Source organism: Hibiscus syriacus, unplaced genomic scaffold (genome assembly GCF_006381635.1).
Source record: "Hibiscus syriacus cultivar Baekdansim isolate YM2019G1 unplaced genomic scaffold, ASM638163v2 tig00111008_pilon, whole genome shotgun sequence".
Taxonomy (NCBI): domain Eukaryota; kingdom Viridiplantae; phylum Streptophyta; class Magnoliopsida; order Malvales; family Malvaceae; genus Hibiscus; species Hibiscus syriacus.
This window is the reverse complement of record NW_024062951.1, coordinates 749-27,327: the sequence shown is the minus strand read 5'-3', so window position 1 is coordinate 27,327 and position 26,579 is coordinate 749. Positions and strand designations below refer to the sequence as shown.

Sequence of the window (26,579 nt, the reverse complement as noted above, 5' to 3'; positions counted from 1 at the left end):
CATGTTATGGTTCATTATCAATGCAATCATTATTTGTATCTATCTTTTGTTCAAGTTTTTTAGATGGGGTTTTAACTTTTTTTCTTGTATGATCATTGTATGATCTCAAGTGACTAGTTTCTTGTGTTAATGATTATAGAAAATATTCTAATTATATATTTATTTTTGTTTATGGTTGTAAACTTTTATTATAATTTTGGATATTTCCTTTTTTTTAAATAAAATTAACTCCTACTATTTGCATAAAAAATACGATATTTACATGTATTTAAAACTTGAATGATGTGCTTTAAATATGATTACATTAATTTCAATCTACCATTTTATCACCTATTAATGACTAAATTAATAGAAAAACCTCATTGACTATTGATACTTTGAGAATGCACGACTAAAACATTTTGAAGTTTCGGACTAATTCAAAATATGCACCATAATATGGGGGTGTCCTGCGAGTTAACCCTATTTATAAGGTGGTGGTTTATTTAGCATTAAAACTGATTCTATTTCTTTTTTTATTCCGTTCTTTCGACGCAAAGGGCTATCGATTTTTCTTCGCAGCAAATTTCCCCGGCGTTTCCTCGAAGAATTCAGTAGTTTCTCTCTATTTTCTTTCTCGTAATCCAAAATATAATTTGAAATTTGGAAGGTATATTTGATTAATTTTTCGGTTAAAAAAGAGAGAGATTTTTAATCCGGAAATCAGTTCAAAAATAATTTGGGTTTTCATTTCTTTTGAGATTAAGTAAAGGGTTTTAGTTGAATGACAAGCGCTTCGGAGTATTCTACACTCGAAGGTCGAGAGTAGGCCGACCTGATCCGGATTCTGGGATTGGATCCTCGATGGAACGGAGTTACCATCGCCGAATCATCTCAGTCATCATAATAACAGGCATGATTTGGACGATGGCGATTCTCTCCGCCGGTCTTCCCACGTGCGCCACTTCAGCTCGCGTGCTTGCTCCCTCTCTGTACGCTCTATTTTTCAGTTTCCCATTTACCTTGTTCCCGACACTATTTATTTATAGGTTGCTGAGAAATAGAGATATTAAAAGAAAATATGTTAGTTTGAGTATTTTTGAAATGTAAAAAAATTGCAAGTTTAACTTTGAAATTGAAAATTGGATTTAACTACTTCGTTGTATTGGTTGTATGTTTTATGCTTCAATGTTGAACTCTGCTCTGAAATTCAATAGTCTTAAGTTAAACTTATCATTGGAATTACTGAAAATAGTTTTACAAATATTGATAATTTAACTAAACCCTTAGCTCACTTGCAATAAAATTTGGACACCAACCTATACAAGAACCGACGTGATAGTTTGATGTTTTTTTACCTGTTTTTTATAATTTATCTTCCCTCGCCTGACTCACTTATATTTGGATGTATTGAGATTGTATCATTACCTATCATTATTGAATATTGAGTCTCTGGATAATTCTGTATTGAATATGACTTTTTCAGGAGAGATCATCACTGCAGTTTGATGAATATAAGTGAGCTTGCGTCGAGCAATGGGTTAAATGTAGACAGTGTTAGCAGTTCAAGAAGGCAAAGTCTTGTATCGCGCAATGTGTTAAATGCAAACAGTGTAAGCAGTTCAAGAAGTCAAAGTCTTGTATTGAGCAATGGGTTAAATGCAGACAGAGTAAGCAGTTCAAGAAGACAAAGTTTGAGATCAAATGAGAGGCTTGCAAGAGCAAGGTTTGATGAAGGTACCAGCGAGCTTTTATCTAGCAATGGTTTAAATGTGGATGGTGTAAGCAATGTAAGCGGGCGAAGTTTGAGTGCAGATGAAAGGCTTCCTGGAGCTGTGCTACTTGCAAGAGCAAGGCTTCTTGAGCGACTGAGGGGCGTGTCTGTTTCTGCAAACAGGTTGGTGCTTAGAGCTCTCTGCAAGTTTGAAACTCATACATTTCGCATTTCTCTTCCTTGGATTTTGCCAGTTATTATTACTCGTCAAAGTGCAAGAACAAGTAAATTATAGTAGCTTTTGGATTATGTTCTAATTTATATTGAATACTTATATTCTGCATGATCTTTGACGTCATTTGGAAGCCTCTTTTATCCATGACGGTGAACTTACCTTTGGCACTCTATTTGTTCTCGCTACTCTAGTTGGACCAAACATATCCCGGCTATTCTTGGTCTGATGCAAATTTCCTTTAAAACACATCAAACCTACAGTTTGTTTGTGAAGTTTGATGAATTGTATAGATGAATCTCGTGGAAATGTGTAAAGTATACCTGAATTATACTATGTTGCTCTTGTATTTTGATTTTTTTTTTGGATCTTTTGAGGGTGTAAAATAATTAAAAGAAGCAACTATCATTTGATGAACTGTGTCAATATCTGTAGGAAGATTCAGTGCCTTGCTGTTGATTGTGCTCCATGATTATTAGCGAACCCAAAAAGTAAATATGGGGTCTGGTATTATGGTCAGTAGGAGTCTGGCTTGGTTTAGCAATAAGAAAAGAGATTACATATCATATGATAGGACTGTTAGGGGATGACTCGGTGTTATAGCCGGCTAAGGATGACACTTTTGCTTGGTCCAAACTTACCGTGCACTATGTTCCAGCAATTCAGTCGGATGACACTATATTGATGGTTTGTTTTTCTCATTTTGGTTATGGTTTCCCTTTATTTTCTTCAGGCGAAGCAGCAGAACTCCACGTAATGCTTACCGTTGGGAATATGTATCGGATGATGATTTGAGGACGGTAAGTGAAATCTCTACAGTGTTGACAGCTAGGAGTACCCGGTTAACCTCTGAAACAGAAAGGTTTCAGTTGTTACATGAAACAAGCAAGAAGCCTCCAGGACTTACTCAGGAGGCGGTGGACCGTTTGGTGTCGGAAGTTTTCAGCAGCCAAGAGGTGGACGTTGAAAGAAAGACATCAAGGGATTGCGGTATATGCCTTGAAAGCTTCAGAGAAGACGATGTGCTGACACGGCTGCCGTGTGGGCACAGATTTCATTTTGGTTGCTTAGATCCTTGGGTCCGAACGTGGGGACTGTCCCTACTGTAGAAGAAGTGTACTATAGAAGTCATTGATAGAAACATAATTTCGAGACTGAATCACTTAAATGTGTAGTGTTGACGTAAGTTAGTATCTAAGCGGCATTTTATTCAAATATAACAACTTTTTAAGATTATTAACGAAATTAACATGTAAAACTAATTGTTTATCGAAATAGCACTTTTTTTCCTTTTAAAAATGCTTTTAGCAAAACCTGGATTTTATTTTTTATAAAAAAATACTTTTGTTGGGTGGTTAAGCTTTGTTGATAGTTACTAAAGGATTGATTCAGTTGGTAAATAGTTAATATTACTTAAGTAGGTTTTAAATTTTAGACTATGTTTTTAGAAAATTCTAATTTTGATTGTAATTCACTTTAAGGATATTTTCCAAAGTTATAAATGTTCGTTAAACTATTCTAAAATAATTTTTTAGATATTGAAGTTTTAAAATTACAAAATGCACGCTACACTTTTGAATTATATATATTAATATATATATATATATATATATAGGAAACTTTTAAAATTTAAAAGTTTATAATACATAATCCACACTTCAAGTTTAAAAATTCAAAGCACATAATTGAAAGATAAAATTTATTAAAAACTCAACTAAAGAAATATAATTAAATTTAAAATGTTTTTGAAACACTAAATTTAAAATGTTTTGAAGTTAAAATAAATATTTTAAAAAAATTAGAATGTTAATGTGAAATAATTAAGAAATTAAGAATTTAGAATGTTATGATGACAAAATTTAAGAAATTAGAAACTTAGAATGTTAGAGTGAAATAATTTCTAAATTATGAATAAAAAATCTAATCTAATATAAAATAAAATAAAAAATATATAAGAAATTGGGTATCGGGTCGAGTATACGGTTAAGCAACATTTGTGACCCAAGCCTAACCTAGAAACCCATGAAAAATAGGGAGTCGGATACCCGATTCGGAAAATCAGATATTTTCATAATAAATACCTAATATTTTTTAACCGGATTGACAAATTGATAGATTAGATCATCCAGATCAAATATTTTTGAAGACCTCTACCTACTAGAAAATACTGAAATTAGTTTATGAGCATATTTAATAGAAAAATCCTAAAATATACAATGAATGTGTGTTGACTCAATTTTACAAGTGTTTATCATACACTTTTGTTCTAGATGTTTGAAAATTCTCACTTGTGTATATATACAATGAATATGAACTATTTGTCTAAATTTGCATCTGTTTGCACGTCTGATTCAATTAATGGAAGGATGAATTCTTCCTTTTTGGGACAAAATATAAAGTTTAATGGCACTATTTTTGCTTTATGGATCAATGGGTATGGGGCATCCGTCCTTGCATGTATGATGTATGTGTATAGCTATGGCATGAATGAATATATATATATATTACTCCTTTATGAACATGGCAGAAAAATCTGAAGCTATCAATTGAATCATCAAATATGTATCCATTGGATATTTTAGTACCGAGTCTTTTTCTGTTCTGTTTTGATGGGGGAAAACAAGAGAATTTGGTGGAAAATCTCTTTCCTTAATTTCGTGTTCTTTTCTTCATTGTAGAATTTGCTACAGAACAAGGGGGGTTATCTGCAGATGTGATAAAGAGGGCATTCGATGCCACTGAAGAAGAGTTTCTGCATTTGGTGAAGCGATCATTGCCTCTTAGGCCTCAAATAGCTTCAGTTGGATCATGCTGTCTAGTTGGTGTAATTTCAAATGATGTGTTATACCTGGCGAATCTCGGTGACTCGAGAGCTCGGAAGAGAAGGGAAACATGGTTGTGGCAGAGTGGCTTTCAACCGATCATAATGTCGGAGTCGAGGGAGTCCAGAAGGAGGTCGAGGAACTTCATCCGGATGATTCTCCTATAGTGATGTATACCCGCGGAGCTTGGAGGATTAAGGGCATAATCCAGGTAAAAATCTGTTGATAAGTTGATTCATAAGAGTTTAGTTTAAAACCAATCTGTTTCAGGAATAATCAATGTATTGGTTCAAGGACTAGTTGTTCATGAACTCAATGTGCATTTTTCTGTTTTTCCGTTTCGGTGCTCGATAATGAATTCGATCGGTATCTGCCCATACATTGTGCATTGTGATGCAAGTCATTCTGAAAACCGGTTACACTTCCCGTCTTTCCCCGAAAATTCCGGTCCGACTTTCTGTAACGTCTTTCCCTAACTTTAGCAGGCAACTCTAGCTTGATGCTTCGATCCATTCATGAATCGAGGGAACATGATACATTAGTGTTTATCTTACAACGAACCATAGCGTTCGAGACGGTTGATTGATTCTTGATGTTTGAGCGTGCAAGTGATAATGCTTGTGTAAGCATTTATGTGTTCCTATTTCAGGTGTCAAGATCTATTGGTGATGTTTACCTGAAGAAACCCGAGTTTTATAGAGATCTGTATGGAACCCCGTTCCCGTTAAAAGGCCGGTTATCACGGAGGAACCCTCGATCCTTATCAAAAAGCTTTAGCCACAGGATCAGTTCCTGATCTTTGCATCAGATGGCCTATGGGAGCAGTTGACTGATGAAGCTGCCGTAAACATCGTTTTCAAAACCCCTAAAGCCGTGAGTATTCGTGCTTCCCCCCCCCCCCCTCATCTTATCGGTTATAAACTAGTCCCGTTATCGACAGGCCTTAAGAAACCTGTGGAAAACGGAAACGCAACGTCTCTTTAGCACTTCGGTATTTGATTATAAGATTGCCTGCACACTTTCAGGGCATTGCTAGGAGATTGGTAAGAGCTGCACTTCAAGAAGTTGCAAAGAAAAGGGAGATGAGATACGGCGACATCAAGAAAATCGAAAAGGGAATATGGCTCCATTTTCATGACGATATAACGGTGATCGTAATTTATCTCGACAAACACCGAGGCTGTCGCAATAATAGAACGAAGCAGAATGCCGCGGGTTGCACGACGGCACCTGTTGACAATCTATTCCTTCAATGCAGATGAAGGGTATGAGGATCGGCTTCAATACAATGAGGGTTCCAAGTAAGCTTAACTTATGTATAGTAAACACCAAATCACAGAGAGTTGGGGTTGGACAAGATGTAGAGTTTTTGATCTGTTTATTCTTGTGTTTTTGCCATTTTTGAAGTTGATATCAAATGTAAATGAATCCCAGAAAACATTTTTGTACTCTTTAATTCTATGCTCATAGTCTATATTTCTTGTTTCTTCAATCGATCAAATTATCATAATTGTATCCATCAAAGTTTTATGTAAATCTATTTGTCAGTTTAAACATTAAATTCCAGTTCGGATGTATAATACGGAATATATTTAAAATATCTATAAAAAAAAACGTATTGAGTATCATTAAAATGTAGAACGTCTATTTATTTTAGGGTAAACTACATGTTTAGTACTTAAACTTATTTTTCAGAACCATACCTAACATTTAGTTTAAGTTTCAATTTGATACTCATCGTTAAAAAAATAATAGAAATGTTGACATGATATTTTTAATTTTTTTTAATGATGTCGTGATATTATCTTGTGGTGACACGTCAACATCATCGTTAAGTTTTTAATGGTGGAGTATCAAATTGAAACATAAAGTAAATGTTAGGTATGCTTTAGAAAAAAATAAAGTTTGGGTACCAAACGGAACAAAAGTAATAGCTTAGGTACTAAACATGTAGTTTACTCTTTTATTTTATAGGATAAATTACGCCTATAATACCTTAACTATCACTTTTATTCCGTTTTGGTCACCTAACTATTATTTTTTTCAAATTCATGCCTAACGTTATGTTTTGGTTTCATTTTAGTCATTCATCTTTAAAAAAATTAACAAAACTGTTTACATGACATTTTTTTTTTAATTTCTTCAATGATGGCATGAAAATTACCTTATGGTGACAAGTCAGTACAGCAGTTAATTTTTTAACATTAGGTGACCAAAATAAAATCAAAACGTAATGTTAGATATGATTTTAAAACAAATAATAGTTGGATGGCCAAAATGGAACAAAAGTGATACTTGGGTACTAAACATGTAGTTTATCCTATAAAATAAAATAATAAACTACACATGTAGTCCCTAAACTATTACTTTTGTTTTATTTTAATATCCAAACTTTATTTTCTTTCAAAAATGTATATCTAACGTTTAGTTAATATTCCATCCATCCGACTGAGTAATTGGATTATCTTCTTCCTCAAACCCCATAAGCATGTCACCTTCAATAATAGAATGGGAGAAATTATTTTATGAATCATCCTCATCACGTAGGATATGAACCAAACCAATAAAATTAAAACATGTAAGCATTATTTTCTTAATCATCATTAAATTTATGCTTAATTTTTAATTACTTATTTATTTCTATATCAGTGTTAAATCTCCATCTCTTCTTCAACCTCTTAATTCTCCCTTCCCAAGAACGGGCGCAAGAATTTATGTCAGGGGTACGAATATAAAAAATTTAGGGGTGTAAGATTATAAAATCTCAAGGAATGCGAAATCAAATAATTCATATAAAATACAAAGAAAATACCTAATATACACCCCCTCCCCTCCTTAGTTCCTTGTAATAATTCTTTCTTCCAATTTACTGGGGGGGGGATAAAACAAGGAACCATAACTGGATTTGCACTTAAACCGTAGAAACATCAGTTTTGAATGATTTAGCCAATACAATATCATCAATGTTGGTTGCAAGAAGGGTTTTCAGAAGCGATACAGTTCCTGCATTTGCACTGTCAAACGCAGTAATTGGAACAGTTGGATTGTAAGCATCAACATTGTATTGATGTGTACCGATCCCTTTAAGGAACTGAAACATGTCTCCCCAATTATAAACTGAGTGAAAAGTTTGTTCATCGTGTCAACAAAACTGACTTTGAGGTTCCCACCGACACGGGGATCATCAGCGTAGGGATCACTACCGAGCTAATATCCGGGTAGCCATTTAACTTATTTTCATCAATGATAGCCGGTGGCCCGGTGCTGATGCATTGAACATGGCACTTACACTCCAGACACTGTCTTTCGGTTGCCAGACAGCTAATAAAATACTCGGTTTCGTGGATTACTTTTTAATTGCCAAAATAAAACACGTGAATTTTTTAGTGTCTAATTGTCAATTCAGACTTCTGTTAAGGAGTTAACGGCTGAAAGATTAAAATCAAATGAACCGATAACGTAAAGAATCAAAACCACTCTTTTTTTGAACCGGTTACCAAAATTGATCAGATAGAAAAAGAGATCATCCGTATAGTTTTCTCAAAACATTAATGCCATACAAACAAAAACAATGCATCCCTTTTTATACAAAAAAGATTCTCCTAATCATTGTCCAAATCATACCTCTTCCCCCAAAAAATATTCAGTCTCATCCCGATTTACACTATATATATACAGATGGAAGCACTGGAATCACAGCAACTCTAAACAACCTGCTCATCACCACAGCCATTATTGTGGGGACTGCTTGTCAACATCAAAATTTCCATTAGCTCCAACCGATACTCGAGGCCTCTAAGGTAGTGCCCCAACAGCATACACCTTCAGGAAAGATATGAGAATATCAGAGCTTGCTATACTACCATGTCTAAACAATAATAATAATACGGGCTTGGACAAAAAGAATTGTTGAATGTTAAACTGACTGAAGCTTATTCAGAGTTCAAACATGAAAAAATCTCAGATCTTCTTTCATTCTCCCAAAGTCTACTGATCAAACACATTAAGTTGAAATGTAAACAGGATTCCATTCTATAATGAGCAATAAGTGCAGTGGAAGGCACATTTCCAGTTAAAACTTTTGGGTAAAAAAAACAGATTTCCCTTTTAAAATATATGAATTAAAAGTTTATAGAAAAACTTGTTGAGTTGAAAGTGTGTTAAAATAAATGAGACAGACAGAGACAGATGGAATGCAGCAGTAGGGATGGACTAACCAGAAGAGAAGACGAGCCAGATAGTCCCGTGTTAATGAAATGAAGGGCTGGAATTGAAGATAAGTATTCTCAATAAGTCCGGCGCAATCTTCACTCCCAATATTTACAGTTCCAGTTGCAGTGTTCTCAGACAAAGGAGGAATCTTGGAATGCATCCTTGGAGAAAGAGTGGCAAGGAGACCGTGGACTACCAAGTGGATTGTGTCTTTCACTTCAGGAGAGGTTGGTTCAGAAAGCTCAGTGACCTGAAATTATGTTACAATTTTATTAGCCATAACAACATATAAGCCAATCCTCATCACTATACAATGTGAGGCACAATATTGTCACATTGCTCTTTTCAATTAGTCCAATCTTCTCTTCATATGAATGGATATAGAAGCAAAGGACGTTTTGGAGATATTACTTTCATATCATCATGTTTATGGAAAACCAGTAAATCAATTTGCTTTAGAAGGTTTTGAGACCATGGGAAACCTTTTCTGGTTCTAGTGATCTTAAGTAGTCCAGTAAATCATTCTTTTCTTCCCCGACAAACTGTTGCATGTGCAGAGCAGCATTCTTCCTCTTTACTTCATGAAGTTCCTTCAATAGAGCAAAAACAGAAATATGAGCATGTATCCCACCAAACTACAGATAAGGATTTGAAGAAATTGTAAAGAAAAAACACATGATACATACAGATGGATGAAAAAGAAAATGAGATTTTGAGAAGGTTCGATCTTCTAAAATAGTATGAATGTATGAAGCAACTGTTAACATTTGAACCTGATAAACCATGGAACATACATCTCATGCAATTAAGATTTTGCAAAGCTAGAAATTCACCACTCACCAATACTTTCATGGGGATTAACTCCCAAAATATGTTAACATTTGAACCTAATAAACCATGGAACATACATCTCACGCAATGTAGATTTTGCAAAGCCAGAAATTCACCACTCACCAATACTTTCATGGGGATTAACTCTCAAAATATAAAACTATGAAGAAAGACACAAGTGGCATCTTAAATTTAGCTTTTTGTTCCCTCATATTTTTCCATTGACTGATCTTTTCAGTTAATCTGGTTGACACGTCTAACATATAAGTACAATTAATACTTCTGTTTTCCAGCACATCTAAATTCTTTCATAGAGAGATTACCAACAATTTGGAATGCGTGACAGAACAAGTTGGCCTAATATCCTATCCCAAATGAAAAATAAAGTCTATCAAGGGAGAATGTCTACTAAGTTTCAAAAATATGGATATCATATCATATCTGCCAAAAGAGGAATTAAAAAGGGTCAAAGAAAGGTTCAGATTTGTTCAGGGCACAGTCAAATAGAGATAATGGCATATTTTAGGCCTTTCTAGCATCTTTTGATGCAAGCTATGATGCGTTTCTAATTACAAACTCACACAAAAAGTAAAGGTGACTTTATCCAGACAATGCATCAAGCAAATAATTCATACTTCATAATCTAACTGGAAAAACAAACCATGTGAGGCTCCTCGATATGCTGAAGCATACCTTTTTCGCTGCAGTTAGACGGGACTTCAAGTGAAGAATGTATTTCCTTGCTTCCAGGGACATTTCACCCAGGGCTTGAATGTCTATATCTTCAAATTGCTCTTTATTGGTTTCTTCTGATTCAGATGACAAATCATTTTTCTCAAAAAGTTCATTTATTTTTGTACTGTCTAGTAACATCTCTTGTAAATCGTAGTTAGACTTTTCTGAGGATTGATTTTCCAAATCTCCTTCACAACCAAGGTTCCGTTCAAGGCAAAGCCTATATTCAGCATTCCTCAAAGTATAACTGTAGTTCAAGAAGAACTATTATTCATGATAACCCCAATATCTAACAGACACTATCGAAGATAAATGCTACTCTGCGTGTTTCATAGTACAACTATAGAAGATAAATGCTAAAGTGATGATCCCACATTACGAAAACATAGATGTAAATGTGAAATACATGCATGGAGGGGATAAATTCACCATCAAGATTCAGCTTTTAAATTCTAGTGGCAAACGAATATACATTGAGTCAAGTTTGGCATGATACAGATGAGCTTAAGTTTTGACTTTTCAGCAAAACAAACGTTAATATGAATATCAACTTTTTTCTTCCTAAAAGTGAGGTGAACGAAGTCATGGTGTAGTTAATAAGTCGAGCTGCAAAGGCATGTCCACCAAGTTATCTTGTTCCGATTCTTAACTTTTATAGTAAAAAGTACACCGCATATGACCCCAAGGACCCCTCCAAATACAGAGAAAAACTTATTAAAAAGTTAAATATATCAGTGTCCAACATATACCCATATCCGACACTCGCCAACAAGAATTGAAACTATCGCAACAAGCAGGGAGATATATAAAGCCCCTAAACAAGGTTTCTTCTTTTTTCGCAACTAACCAGACTACCAGAGTATAGAAACGTTTAATATAATGAAGCACATCACATCAAATGGAATATGAACATACCCAGTCATCATAGAAGAAACCAACAATTTTGAGAGAGGTTCCCATAGTGCCTCGATAAGGACTTGAAACCTATCAGAAGGAAGTAAACCTAACATGCCTGAAATAGTCCTTTTCATGGCATCCACGGTTGTAGGGGAGACATCTTTTTGGATAAGGCTAACGTCCAATGGTTCTATCTCATGTATCAGATTGGTAAGGGCAGATTTCTGAAAGAAAAATCGCTAAAACTCAATTAATCAATTTCTAAATCATAAACCTAAAATGATCAAATTCAATCCAAATCCCGAAATCCAAAAAAAAGGCAACTCTCCAGAATTGAAACTTGTTTACGGAAAAGCTTACCTTAGAAGGAGTGGGATTGGAACCGAGCTCATCGTGGAAAGGAGAAGCATCGGAATTAGAGGAAGAGGAAGCGAGGAGAGGAGTTTTGCGGGATTTTGTAGGGTTGGTATGGGAGAGAGAGCGGAAAGGAGAGATGAAAGGAGAGGGAAGAAAGAGGTTGGGCTTTGGAATAATGGGACGTGTTTGGAAAGAAAAGTAAGGGAAAGGGAATAAGAGGAAAGAGGGGCGGCCATATAGATCAAAATTCTGCCACCGCGGCTCTTCCTCTCCTTCGTTCTTTCTCCGCAAATTGGGATACTTATCTTTTTTCCTTTCCCTCGAGCAGCGACGGCAGCCACCAGTTATTTAGAGGACGGAAAATAGATCTGGGAAATGTTCAAGGTACGGTGTCAACATAGCTTATTTTAGACATGACGTGGCTTATTTCTCTCGTTTATTTTTTTTCTTTATATATTTAAAAAGTATTTTTCATTTTTCAATTCGTGGGATCCTTTCAAGTTTCTTTTTTCTTTTTAAAATAATCAAATTCGTTGTCATATTAGAGATTTTTTTATTCAAATATACTTCAAATTTTAAAAAAATATAGTTACGATACTTATTTAAAATTAATTATTAATAGAAGAATCAAATAATTTTAGTGATGGAAAGATTATTATTATTATTACTATTATTATTATTATTATTATTATTAGGGTAAAGTATAAATGGTCACTAAACATTTCTAAAGTTTTCATTTAGGTCCCTAACTTTTAAAACTTGCAATACAGTCCCCTAACATTTATTCCGTTTGCAATATGGTCCCCCAACTTAAACCACTGTTAGAAAATTAGGGTAAATTATATAATCGGTCATTAAACTTTTCAGACACTTGAATTTAGGTCTACCAACTTTTAAAACTTGTAAACAATCCTTAATTTCATTATAAACCCCAATTTCCAAAGTAATTTAATTTCATTCTAAACCATTGATTCTACTAAATCATAAATGATCACTGTATGAGCAAATTCAGGTGAATCATAAATGATCGCACTGTAAAGCACTGAAGGGTTAGGTACTCAAATCTGATAAAAAAATAGCATGCAAGAACATATTGGTACTTAAATCATAATGCTCCAAATGAGTGTTCCGAATTTCATATAGTCAAAAGTTGAAGAAATGAGCAGAGTTTATGGGAAGATGAAATACCGAATAGAGTGCTTCCATTTTGCTATTCGGGATGTTTAATCAATGCATATTGTTATTCAAAATTGATATAAATAGTTAAACAAACCTCAAATTTATATTGAAATAAATATTGTCAAATAGTAAATTCATGTTCAAAATTTCAAAACACCTTAATTTCATTCTAAACCCTAAATTCTAAAATAATTCAATTACATTCTAAACCTTAAATTGAAGTATTTTAGAATTTGGGGTTTAAATTTTAATTGAATTATTTTGGAATTTAGGGTTTAGAATGAAATTGAATTACTTTGGAAATTAGGGTTTAGAATGAAATTGAGGATTGTTTACAAGTTTTAAAAGTTGGGAGACCTAAATTCAAGTGTCTGAAAAGTTCAATGACCGTTACCCTAATTTTCTAACAGTGGTTTAAGTTGAGGGACCATATTGCAAACGGAATAAATGTTGGGGGACTATATTGCAAGTTTTAAAAGTTGGGGGACCAAATGCAAGCTTCAAAAATATTCAGTGACCATTACTATATTTTACCCTTATTATAATTTGGAGTCTCAAGTTTAAATATAAGAATATAAAGAGATATTAGTATTTATTGTTAAATAATCAAAAAAATTCTAACATAACTATATATTACCCCATTCTAGGTGATAAAAAAACTTGATTGCATCCTTCCGACGAAAATACTTTTTATAAAAATCATTTAATGTATATACGATACACTTTCTATGAAATATGCTTTTTGTTGAGATGACATAATCTTTGAAGGACCCGATCCTATAGGAATTGTTTTATGAACCCTAAAACCACTATGATTTTACAATCGAATTAGTGGTTTAGGTATTAAATTTAAGATTTAACTGTAAAAAAAAGGTCTCGAAAGATGACCATTTTTTAAATTTGCTCCTTAAATATTTTTTTATTAAAATAAGTCCTTAAGTTATTATATATTTTTATTAATTTTATTTTGAATATTTTTTTGATTTATTAATATATTAGAGTTTAAGGTTATAATTATCTTTTAGTTATGGTAAAAATATAAGAATACATAGTTTAATATTATAATTTATATAAAACCATATAAAGATATATAAGTTTAGGGTTTGTGATGGTTAGATATTAAACGAATAAAAAATATCATAAAGATATATAATATTTCAAACATAATAGAAATTGTTTCGAGTAAGAAGAAAACAATAATTGGTGCATAAATTAAATTATAAACACTTCTTCAACACATGAAACATGGATCACAAGTAATGACTATATAGAACAGTTTATTATTTGAAATTCTAAAATAAATTATATCAATTTAAATTTGACATATTAACAAGAATAATGAACAGTATTAACAATTTAGACTAACTAGTAAGATTGTAACAAATGAATTGATCTCTATCAATTTAAAGTAAAAATATTTAATGTCAAACTTAGTATGATAAGAGGGACCAAAATTAAAATTTGATATTTTTTTCAAAATACTTGCAGGTACATCGCTAGCATGAGCAGGCAGTACATTGAACAAATTTTCTAGTGAAACTTATAAGAAAAATCTTTAACATCAAGTCGCTGTCGAAGATGGACATAAGTGACAACAATATTTCCGGTGAAATCTTCTTTCGACACTTACTGATTTCAATCAGCACAATCTCAATGCTTCATAGTACTTCACCAAAGTCCACAATCATTAGGTTAATCAATGCTTTGTTGATAACAATTGTTACCATGTACAGAATAAGAAGAGATTTGAGGAATTATGAGAAGAAATGAATTGATTCCATGCTATAAGGTTTCTCGTGTTAATACTATTTCAAATCTGACTTCAAGTTGGTATTGCGTCCAGTATTAATGCTAGCAAAGAGAAACTGACAATTCAACAAAAATATGGGCATTTGCTTCACTTTAGCCCCTGTATTCATTTCCCCTTATGATGACTGAGAATCTCACAACATTAATTTATCCAGATAAAACTTTTACAGTGATTTGCCTATTACTTATACATCAAAAAGAAATCAAGAAGTGGATTCATCGTCCACCCTCCGACCCAGAGAAGAATCAATTAGAAAAATTGAAACCAATAGAGAATTTCTACCCAATGTAATGACCATTACAGTGCAGAGACGAACCTAAAACAGGTGATCTCCTCAGGTAAAAATAAAAAAGGATTGTGAAATCTTCTGTCTAATCATCATCCTCGGAGTCTGCATTTCAACAAAGAAAAGCAAACAAGTCGAAATAAATAAAAAAACAATTCTATGGTAATGAGAGAGCAAGTGTTTTAATCACTATTTCGGGACAAATGCCTCAAAAGAGAGAACATTTCAGTTAATATTGTACTTGTTTTACAAGTCTAAACATTTCAAGTTAAGCTGGCAACATGGAATACAAAGTCAAGCTGCAGGTCTTCTTCCTATTAATTCAAGTCAAACTATTGTACTTTATCCTTTTACTTTCCCTTCAAGTTGAACTTAAATGATGTCACTGGATGCATTTAATATTCGAATGCTGTTCTTTTATTTTGTAACAAATAATTAGTATTTATCTAAGGTGCTTTAGTACCATCTTGCTATCAAGAAATTTTAAAATTCCAATGCTTTCATGTTCTGACCTCTTTTCTTCTACGACTTATTTTTCAGGAAGAGAGAGAAGTTTTAACAGTTCCTTGTAACAAATAACAACAGAAAAGAGAAGTTCTACAATTTCCAAAGAATAAAATGATAAAAGTTCAGACAATCTCCAAATATCATAGAACGAGAGGCAAATTGACCCCCCCCCCTTTTATTAGTGTTATTTGGGGGTGATGGATAGAAAAGGACTTACCAGATCTAATGTCTTCCCCAACTTTTCCTCTATTTTTCAATTGTCTCGTGATCATTGAGCAAATGAGAAACCACCAGTAGACATGGAACACAAGTAGCATCAGTAACATGGTATTGAAAACATAGTACAGGGATGTGGGATATGACTTTGAAAGATCTAAAAACTCCCGAACCTCGTAGCTGAGAGAGATAAACCACAAGAGTAGATACATGATCAGCCAGTGTATAGTAATGTAGTAAAATCAAACTATGAACTATAAAGACCAAACCTTGAGCTTTTAATGACCCAAAATGGAAAGAGGATCAAACGTAGCAAGAGCCAAGAGATGGCAAATAATCCGAAGCACACACTTGCTCCAAGCTCCTTCTCGGAATACTTGAAAACTTTAGCTGCTTCCAAAAACACATCACTTGCATCATGTAGGGCAAGGATAATTGAACCGATGCGGAAAAAGCTGTAAACAAGGTAAGCTATCATCATCTTCCAACTTGGATATCCACAAGTAAATTTAACTGATGAAACTAACTTGTACAAAGAAAGCTTTAAAATACTCGATGGCTATGTTCTCCCTCGAAGAACTCTATTATACTCCTATATTTTGGTGTTAGCATCTATTCCTAAACAACTTGATAGAAATACCTCTCTTTGACTTCAGTCAACAATAAGATAATGACATCTCGCTAACTAGCAACAGTAAAAAAATGCTGAGAGGATATGACATCATCAAAGCAGTGAAGAACAGAGTGAAAAACAACTGCATTTTCACCAGAGTTGATGAAAAAGTTGACATGTCGCACAATATTTAAAAGATGCATAAGCTTTCTTCTTATATGAAATAGCAAAGCTTCCAGGATGTCTTCTGTAAAAACTACTAATTATCCAAAAGATGGGAATACACCACAATATTTGAAACCATACCAGTCAACAGTGGCATGTAACAATTTGACCATGTGATCAGCTACTGTACGCACAGTATATGCATAAACAAAGCAAACATACTTTAGAGTATATGTATTATGCAATTTGGAGATAAAAGATCCAATGAGATTCCAGAAAATACCAAAGAGGTAAGCAACAATGACTACCAAATGAATATTTGCCAGTCTGCCATGTGGTAATGACTTGCAATTTGGTGCACTTCCACAGAAATGGGCAAATTACCTTCCAATGTATGAGTATCCTATCAGCATTACAGTAATTACATGATGAGACATCATCACAGAAAAATCCTTCCTTCGAGTCTCCCAAGTAAGTAGTGCAGCAATGCTATAGATGTAGAACCCACATTGGCACATGTAGAAAAGGCTTAGGGAAAGCCTGAACAAAAAGATGTTAGCTTTCAAAAAGGTTGCCAGAAGGTATAACAAAGCTTAATCCTTCCAAGATTCAAGACAGCAATTAAAGAAGGAAATTTAAAGAGAAAGAACATGTGTTGGGGAATGTATAAGGAAAGCCACACGTTTCAACTAAAACACCGATAATGCAGATATTTTCCTTGAAAGTAGAATAACATGCCATGAGATATTGTTTTCTCTTAAGATGGTGACCAGCATGATACTCCATAGTCAAGACTGATACATGCACTTGAAAGAAAAAATGGGAACATTTAGCCCCAACACCAATGAGAACTAAACGATCAAGTAAAAGCACAATAAAACAAGACAATGGACTTGTCTGCATATAATAAGAACAAGTTGAGTATAGTTTACCTTCTAATAGTGAAGAGAAAAGGTTAAGATTAGTATCATCGAGGAGGACAAATGAGCTAAAGTCTAGACAAGAATGGCCACAACAACAAGAAGTCAACAATAACAATCAGATATTGGATGCAGATTCTTACAACTACATCAATACAAGAACTACTAAGCATTCACCATAGCTTGACAAAACAGTACACGTGAACGAGTATCATCTTTTCTTTACAAACATGTCTGCAATTAATTTCAAAGTAAGAAAAAGGTAAGCTTTCGAGAAGTAAAATTCAGAGTTCACATGTATATTAAAATAATTAATGGTCTCAATTAAGCAAAAGGAAAATATGACGGGAATTTTTTTTCCTTTTCCTTTTCCTTTTCCTTTCAGTATACATGTCTTTCCAACAGCTAAAGACAAGAACAAGAGATGATTCGTCCCATCTCTCAAGGAATAATCACAAACAGGAAAAGAGCCTTTATGCAATGTAATTTTAGAGATCAGAAACATACATCCTTGACATCCAAGATGAACAATAACTTTCTGTCGGTTAATAAAAAAAAGACAATTCACCTCGTAATTCGTAAAGAGGTACATGTAACTGCACACTAGCCAAATATGAGATTGAAAAATACAACAATTGGGTATAAGTTTACAAACAAGGTTACTCACTTCAACTCTTGATCTGGCCAGCCCCTGAAATACTCTTTTGTATCTATGAACCATGGCTCACTGTAGGTTATTTTCAGAACAAATGTTTCAACAGTAGCATAGTATGCCAACTTCCACAAAGATTCTGAGCATTTCGCAACTTTTGCTCTTGTGGCATCATTCATCTTCAAAGGAGCGGATCCATTACACAACATCCAGGTGGCCAACCTCTAAAAGGAATGAAGAAAAATTAAAATGTATCAACAAAAATGACGTGCTTCATGTACCCAGTACCCACTGTTTGTTACCACCAATGCCACAAATATGGCAATAGGTTTTCTTAAAACTTTAGAAAAGTAACATATGGCATCCGCACTCGTCCCCACACATTTCTCACGATAAGCAAAAAAAGGGAGAAAAGAAGAAGCATTTACACTGCACAACAACTGCAATAGCCCTATAGCAGAAGAAATTATATTTTTGGTTGCATTGAGGTACAACAGATTAAGACTACGATAGGATAAGACAAAAGTAAATAATCTTCATCCATATTTTCTTTATGACCAAAATGTTCTCACTTCTCATCTCATCCAACATAATCCTATCCATGTAGAATTGTACACTCCCTCCTACCTTTCTCTCCATAGGTTTGAGTAATTCAACACGAACAGGATGTTGCATCATAAGCTGTTAACATTTCAACCATGCATATTCAAAAGTTATGCAATGAAATATAACTCATATCCCATCCCATCCTGTGACATCCTATACTATTCATAATCCAATGCATCAAAAACAACCTTATCACCACTTCAATTAACAAGCATATGCTTCTTCCACAAACTTTCAACAGTTGAGGACAAATTCTCTAATCAAACAATTCAATAAAAAGTTAATTCTCCCATATGAACAGATCCTTGAAGTTCACCTTAGATGTGACCATATTATCCTTAAAACATTCAATTTCCAAGCCTAATTGGTTACTATTAATCATCTCTTATTTTCCTTTACCTTCTTTATTCTTACAATTCTTTCGTTCTTATCTATTGTTGTTCTTTCAGATGTGACATCAACTTCTTTAAAAAATTTAGACGCAGACTAGAGTCACCCCACCATTAATTAAGCTAAACCACTAAAGTTAACTTACTTTACTGATATATCAATAAATAAAAAAACTCGCTAATCAACCAAAACTGGAAACACTATGTTAGGATACAATGAATCTCAATCGAATTAGAGAATTTCGTATAGCTTATGCCCAAAAAAAAACGAAATATTATAAAATTAAAAAAACAATGGAGAGTTAAAGAAAAAAAAAATCAGGAATCCACATCAAATGAAAAAAAAAGACACAAAGAAAGAGGCAAGACAAATCTTACACGAAAAATGAATTTGTCAAGGAAGAACCTGGCGACAACGAAACCGAGAGCGAAGTGAACAGCCACAAGGAAGTGAAACACATCTGGATTGGCATTGCGACTCCAAATAGATGACTCCATAGGACACCCGTTTCGAAGAAAAAAGAATCAATCAAAAAGGCTCCAAAATCCGTCCAAAAATCATATTCTCAGTGCATCAATGCATTTCATTGAGCTTCCATCGAATGCTTGGGAGAGATCTGGTTTTCTAGCCCTAATTTGTTTTTTTCCTTCTTCTTCTTTTTCCAGCTAAAGACGTACGAGGAAGGAAAGGGAAAATGCCCTAATACGATTGAGAGAGATCTGGCTAAGATCTCGTGTTTTTTTATTTAACAAACAACAGAATGTTTTTCTTGTGAGGCGCTACTCTCTAGCTGGAATTTGATACATTTCGTATTCTTTCCTTTTTATGTCAAATTATGATTTTAATCCTTTTACTATGTTTAAATTTTACTTAATTCAGTGTTCAACTTTTACAATCATGTCATTTAAATTATCCCCTATTAATTTTTTCTAATTTTTTTAACTTTGATTTATTATTGATAAAAAATGAAAATATATTTTAAAAACTTTAATTAAGTAATTTTGAAATGTATATTTTATAAAATTTAATTTATTAAAATAATTATAATTAAAGTTAAAAATTTTGATTTTAAAAAAATTAATAAAAATAAATTTAGTGGGACAAAGATAATAACATGAGTCTGTTTTTTTATTTCGGCTAAAACTATTTAATACTAATGGCATTATAATGAGTTGGATGATGTATTTTGAATATAACATTACTATTTTAAAATAGTAAATTATTTGAATTGATGAATGATACTATTTAAATCGAATACTAAATTATACTACTATGTTAAAGAAAAAAAAACTAAAGTTTATTTAAAAATATCATAAGGACCAAAACCAAAATTTGACATTTTCTTTCACTTCTTCCAATTCTTCCAATTCTTTTGTATATTTGGTAGAGCAGCATCCCAGCAGCTGCCAATCAGTTTGCCCACAACGAGTGTCTCCATTTCACTTGGCGTGACACGTGGCATATGAAAGGTTTTGTATGGTTGAGATTTATCCGGCCAATAATTTTTGGTTTTAGTTTTCAATGTTTAGTCGTTTTTTTGAGCTTTAACTGGACACTAATTAAAGTTAAATTATTTCTTTAATTAAATTGAAAAATATTATTGTATGACTAGATGTAGAGAATTTTTTTTAAGGTTAAATATATATTTTGGTATTTAAATTTAATTTTAAGATATTAGCTTTTAATTTAATAGTATATTCGAACTGAATTTATTGATTTAATTTTATGTCTTTTTACTTTTATCCAATTGGTATCTATAATAAATAATTTGGATTAAGAAGTTAAGTTCATGTATCAGTTAGATTTTAAAAAAAAAATTTAGACATCAAATCAGAAAAAAAAATAGATACCAAATTGAATCTTAAAATTAAATTTAGGCATCTAATTGAAAAATAAATTCATAACAAGTTATACCTTAAAATTAGATTCAGATACTAAAATATATATTTACCATTTTTTTAACCATGAGCGTTAAAATGAAACTAGGGAAGAGTTTGGTGAAACTTTCTTAGAAAAAAGTGAATTTTTTATTATTTGATAGGAAATTTATTCTAAATTAAAATGATAACATTATATAGTTAAATGTTTTTACTATGTATAGCCTTTTATATTTTATTTATTTTAATTTATAAAAGGTGTAATAATAAAATATGATTTCCATTTTCTTTAATCTTATTTTTTCTTTTCTGTTCTGTTTTCTACCAATAAAAACAATGGAAATAAAAATACAATCTTGTTTTTTTCCTATTCTATCTTTAAATATATTCTTTTATTTGTCAATGATGTGGAGTTTTTGGTAGGTAGAATAAATATAGAAAGATGGAAAAGTAAGAAGAAATGAGATTTTGAGTTTGTTTAGTGTAGAAGAAAAGTTAGTGAAAAGGCATAAAGATAACTATTTTTCACCAACTTTATTGAAATAGTAAGAAAGAGAATCCGGACATACATACTACGTTTTAATCTATTGAGAAAACAATACCTATGGTTCTTATGTTTTTTGGCACATTCAATTTTAATTATCGATTCTGAAAAAGTTTAGTTTTAGTCACTTTTATTTTAGCTTAATGTAAAATAAATACTTAAACTATATTGTTTTTTCCATTTAAGTGTCTAAATTATTTTTCGATAAATTCTGATGCATAACGTTATAAATATTATCAATATAAGTGTCCCGACCGTAACGGCTATAAAAAATTTCTTTAAGTGACATGTGTCACGTTATGATAATTTATAAATTTTTTATTTAAAATAAAAAACTTAAAAATATAATTTATTTTTAAAAAAATTAATTTTTTTTAAAATCTTAAAAAAACCCTAAAACTTTAAAAAATGTTATTTAAATTCTTATACCCACGTCGGTCATTATTGTTTGTCGTCGTTGTCTTCGATTGAATCTCCACTGTTGATACAGCCACCCGAATGGCGTCAAATGCAACTAAGATATCGATGTCATATGATGAGGAGGGGAGGGAGGAGGGGAGGGGACGAGATTTTTTAACATCCATTATAGTCGGATATTTAAAATGGTAACGTTTGTAATGTTAGGCATTTAGATTGACTGAAAAATAGTTTAGGCAGTTAAATAAAAAATATATAATTGGGTTGCTAATTTTTTAAGCCTTTTGTTTTTTATCTGTCGTATCACGTTCGTTAGTAAAAATGGTTAAGTTTTAACTTGACCCATGAATTTTAGACATAATACTATTTGACCTTAAACTTTACGTTCAACACTTACACTTTATATAAAATATCAATTTAACTTCAAATCCAGTCAAAGTTCTTGTCATTGGCTACCGCTCATCATCATTGTATATCATAGTCGATTGTTGTCACCGGTCATCATATATGACTGTTAGATCCCAAAATTTCCAATTCACCCCTTTTTGGCTTTTCGAACACAAATCCAATGTTAGTTACACTGAAAAATAAAGATAAAATATCAAACCTTTTGAAAAATAAAATTTAAAATTAATATAATAAATAAAAAAATTAAATTGAAACTCGAGTTACTTGTTGGATTGAAAATTTGAGGTATCAGGTAATGAAGGATCCATGAGGGTTCGATGATGTTGATCATAGCCATAATAGTCAAAGTTCGGCGGCAGCGGCACGTAATCTTTAAGTCTGAGAAATTTGATGGGAATTGATATTCATGAGCTGTGAATGGTGATGGTTTGTTAGTCATTCTGTTCACGTTGCTGTGATTAGCTAATTCTAATAATTAATAATCCCACATGGATTCATCTCCTGTTTAATTTGCAACCATACGTTAAAAAAATTATTTATGAGAACTTTTTTTATTGGTCATCTGTTTTATTGATTATACTCATTTAAAATTTTAATTATGCCTATTTTGAAATTTGAGTTTTTTATTTTCAATAAATTTTAAATTATGATCCATTGGGCAGCCTTTAACTATGATCCATTGGGCGGTTGGGCAAGAAACCAACAGAGAATGATCCGAACCGCCTCCCCACCAACTAAGGCCAATCCAACATCAAGTGCACCAGAGAGCACATAGTTATGGCGACTCCACCCGCTACGATAATATCTATAAGCAATAAGACCACAGGCAAAAGCAATAAGAACCCAACTGGTGTAGTTGACGGCACAGGAAAAGTAATAACTTTTATCCATGACTTGTTTTGAAAGGCCTTAGATGCAAGCCAAAAAAGGACAGGATCTATGGCCCTAACTAAGAAGAACCAGTTTATGGTAGAGTAGTAGCCAAGATCGCCAAAGCTTCTTTGAGGTCCTATCAGGCCTCAGATAACCGAGGCATCGTAAAAGACATAAATGATCACCAGGACAAGTCTCGGGCTGCCCGTTGGAAGCAATTATCTGTTGCAATTCCGAGGATGAATGGACAAAGCTATCTACAGGAGGAAACATATTAAAAAGAACAGCTTTCCCCTCTTGTTCTTAGTAAGGAAAAGTATCATGAAGAAAATTTCCCTCTCTTGATATCATGCCTTAAGTAATTGGTCCATCGAAGACGACAACTCTTTCCACATCTTTGAAGATCTATTGTACTATGAGAAAAACAGAAACCAATTAGCACAAAGACCATTACATTAAAGAAAACAGAAACCAAAACAGTAGGTAATACTTACCGGCATTCTTTGACAGTGTCCTCCAATTTCCAGACCCATGTTTTTTAATATAATCAAACAACTTGTGATCTTCCTCCTGCGTCCATGGCACTTTCTCAGATTCTCAACAACAACAACAAAAACTGTGCCTTTTGGTTATAATATTACAGTAATATGGTTCTTAATAAAAAAAAATTCGATTATATATATATCACATACATATTAAAAAATAAATAAAGTTAATGTGTTTACAAAAGAAATTAATTTGATTTTCGATTTTTATATTAATTTAATTTTAAAAAAAAATTTTTATTCTTATTTTTCGGTGAAATGAATATTGATTCGTGTTCAGGAGGTCAAAAGTGATAGATTGAAATTTTTGAGGTCCACCGACCGTCAGGGACAACGACCGACTATTATGAGTGATAACCAACAACGTGAACTTTGACTGAATTCATTGGTCAAATTAATATCTTATCTAGAATTTAGGGGTCAAAGTAAAATTTAATTTTTTTTAGTAACATGTCACGTCAATAAAATAACAAAAATTAACATAACCACAAAATTCAGAAATCAAAGTAATATTTTATCTAAAATAAAATTCAATTATTTTAATAATTTAGTCACCATTTATAAATTTTGTCTAAAATAAAATTACAAAACCACAAAAATTATTAAAATTAAAAAAAATATTAAAATTTTTAATATCCTATCCACTCATTTTCTAGCCACCACCATGGTTTTCTTATTCGTCATATATATTTTAATATTTTTTTCAATTCCAGTGTACATTCTCATTTCTATATAAATATTTAAGGATTTTTTTAAAAAAAAAGAAAAAACCCAATTTAAAAAGAAAAGTTTAAAAGAAAAAAGAATGATACTTATTCTTGGGCTACAAAGCCCAATATTCTAAGGTCCAAAAACTAGAACAATATCGGGGGGAAAAAAGGAAAGGAATCGGAGACTTGGCGTTTGACTAAAATACTAGTAGTTGTAAGCTGCAGACTGTTAACAACGTCGAATGATTCCTGTGCTTCTCTTATAGAATTAGGCTTCATGGATTTGCATCTACCAACGAGTTTCAATGCTGTAAGTGTTCTAATTTTATATACTTATATATTTTCATACTGCCTTTTTATTATTGTTTTGAAATCCACTAGGATTAATTTAGTAATTCCTACGAATAATTTCTGGTATGATTCTTCTACTTTATTGGTAGTTTGTGTTCGTTTCCGTTGTTTAAAAGATCCACTGTAATTTCTTTATTTGAAGCATTTTTTTATTTACTTCTTTTAGTAGATCGACAGCTAAAATAATGTAGGTGAATCTCTAGATACGAAGTCGAAATTTATGCTTGTCATTGTTTAATGAATTTGTTAAAGACTAAAAAGAAAATGCGGTTCTTATGAGTGTTTTCCATGACGCGTCTGAACTGGATTTGAGACATGGATAGGAAAAGAAAAAAGGAATTATGATTGGTGATGTGAGAAATCTGATAGACAATGCTGGGTGAGATTTTCATTTTGATGTGATTTGTAACTTCAGAATGGCAGATCTGTTTGGTACATGTTTGCTGAAGAGATAACGAAGAAAGTTCGATTTTATGAACTGTATTTACACTTTCAATTTTCTTCTAATTTCATATGATTCCAGGAAAATTTATGCTGATATTTTATGTCATCGTTTCATGGTAATGACTAAAAATGAAGATTGATTTCTTTTATTTGATCGATCGTCTCGAGGTATCTAGAGAACCAACCAGACTTGTAGGACATGGAACATAGAAAGAGATTTTTCTTCTAAGCGGATTGCCATTATATCACGAGTTTTATACTTCAGATTGGCAGACTCGTTTGATAACAATTTATTTCTGAGATAATGAAACAAGTTGATTTTAGGAAGCGAATTTCCTCTTTGAATTGAATCTATCTAAAAGACTAAGGTGGTGTTTGTTTTTACTGTGTAAGGTCTACAAAGCTCTTATGTCTGCGCCGCGCAGACATTGGGCTTCGCAAACCGTTTGTTTTTTAGAAGACAAAAGTTCTTCTAACGTCTGCGGGTGGTCTGCACATTGCAGACGTGACCTTATATCTACAGACTTCTTCTAACCTCTTCAAAGAGGTTTTATATTTAATTTTATATTATATTTGATTTTAATTTTAATTTTAATTTTTTAATATTATATTATAGATATTAATTTTAATATTAATTTTTTAAATAAATTAAATATTAATTTTTTAATATTATATTATAGATATTTAATTTTATATCATATAAATTATTTTATATATATTAAAATTTTATATTTATTTTAATTATTTTGATTTAAGTTTAAATATAATATTTTTTGGATTTGTTATTTTTAAATTATATTTAAACTTTTATACAAAATGTAAGTATTTAAACCACATTGCTTAATAAAAAATGATTTCATTGTTTGATAATTAAGATTTTAAAATATAAAAAATTATAAATTATGTTTTTAAAATTTTAAAATATAATCACAATTAAATAAAAAATAATCATAAAATAATTTGATAAATTAAAAAATACTTTATAAAATATCATATAATTAGAAAAATAAATTATGAATATATATTTAAAAAAATTAAAAGTGTTACATAATTGCATATTTAAAAAAAATCATATAATTTAATGATAATTTATAAATTTTATTCTATAAAACTTATAAAACTAATAATACATGTGATTATGTGAGACTTATAATAGAATTAATAAGGTGGTGTTTATTTTTCTAAAATTTAATTATTATAGTTGTATGAATTATTTAAATTTCAGTATTGTAAAACTAAAATTATTTAAATCTCAGTATTGCAAAACTCTTTTAAGTTTAAAAAAAT

General features: G+C 32.0%; 2 protein-coding genes and 2 pseudogenes across 2 annotated transcripts; 2 read left to right on the top strand and 2 right to left on the bottom strand.

Annotated features, from left to right (window-relative positions):
- The first annotated feature begins 1,471 nt into the window (after window positions 1-1,471).
- LOC120149561 lies at window positions 1,472-3,065 on the top strand (annotated as a pseudogene).
- Window positions 3,066-4,578: 1,513 nt separating this feature from the next.
- Window positions 4,579-6,052, top strand: LOC120149700 (annotated as a pseudogene).
- Window positions 6,053-8,368: 2,316 nt separating this feature from the next.
- LOC120149573 lies at window positions 8,369-12,127 on the bottom strand (the record flags this gene model as incomplete). Its single annotated transcript, XM_039162308.1, has 6 exons — window positions 8,369-8,569; window positions 8,965-9,209; window positions 9,442-9,549; window positions 10,484-10,772; window positions 11,441-11,646; window positions 11,783-12,127. Coding segments are annotated over 6 exons (1,311 nt in total), but the record flags the coding sequence as incomplete, so codon positions are not given.
- A 2,703-nt stretch (window positions 12,128-14,830) lies between these two features.
- Window positions 14,831-19,844, bottom strand: LOC120149558 (LAG1 longevity assurance homolog 2-like). Its single transcript, XM_039162297.1, has 6 exons — window positions 19,501-19,844; window positions 18,143-18,351; window positions 16,940-17,095; window positions 16,047-16,232; window positions 15,779-15,957; window positions 14,831-15,159 (listed from the first exon to the last, which is right to left on the bottom strand). The coding sequence occupies exons 1-6, from the start codon at window positions 19,618-19,620 to the stop codon at window positions 15,140-15,142; spliced, it is 870 nt and encodes a 289-aa protein (XP_039018228.1). The 5' UTR covers window positions 19,621-19,844; the 3' UTR covers window positions 14,831-15,139.
- Between the last annotated feature and the right edge of the window lie 6,735 nt (window positions 19,845-26,579).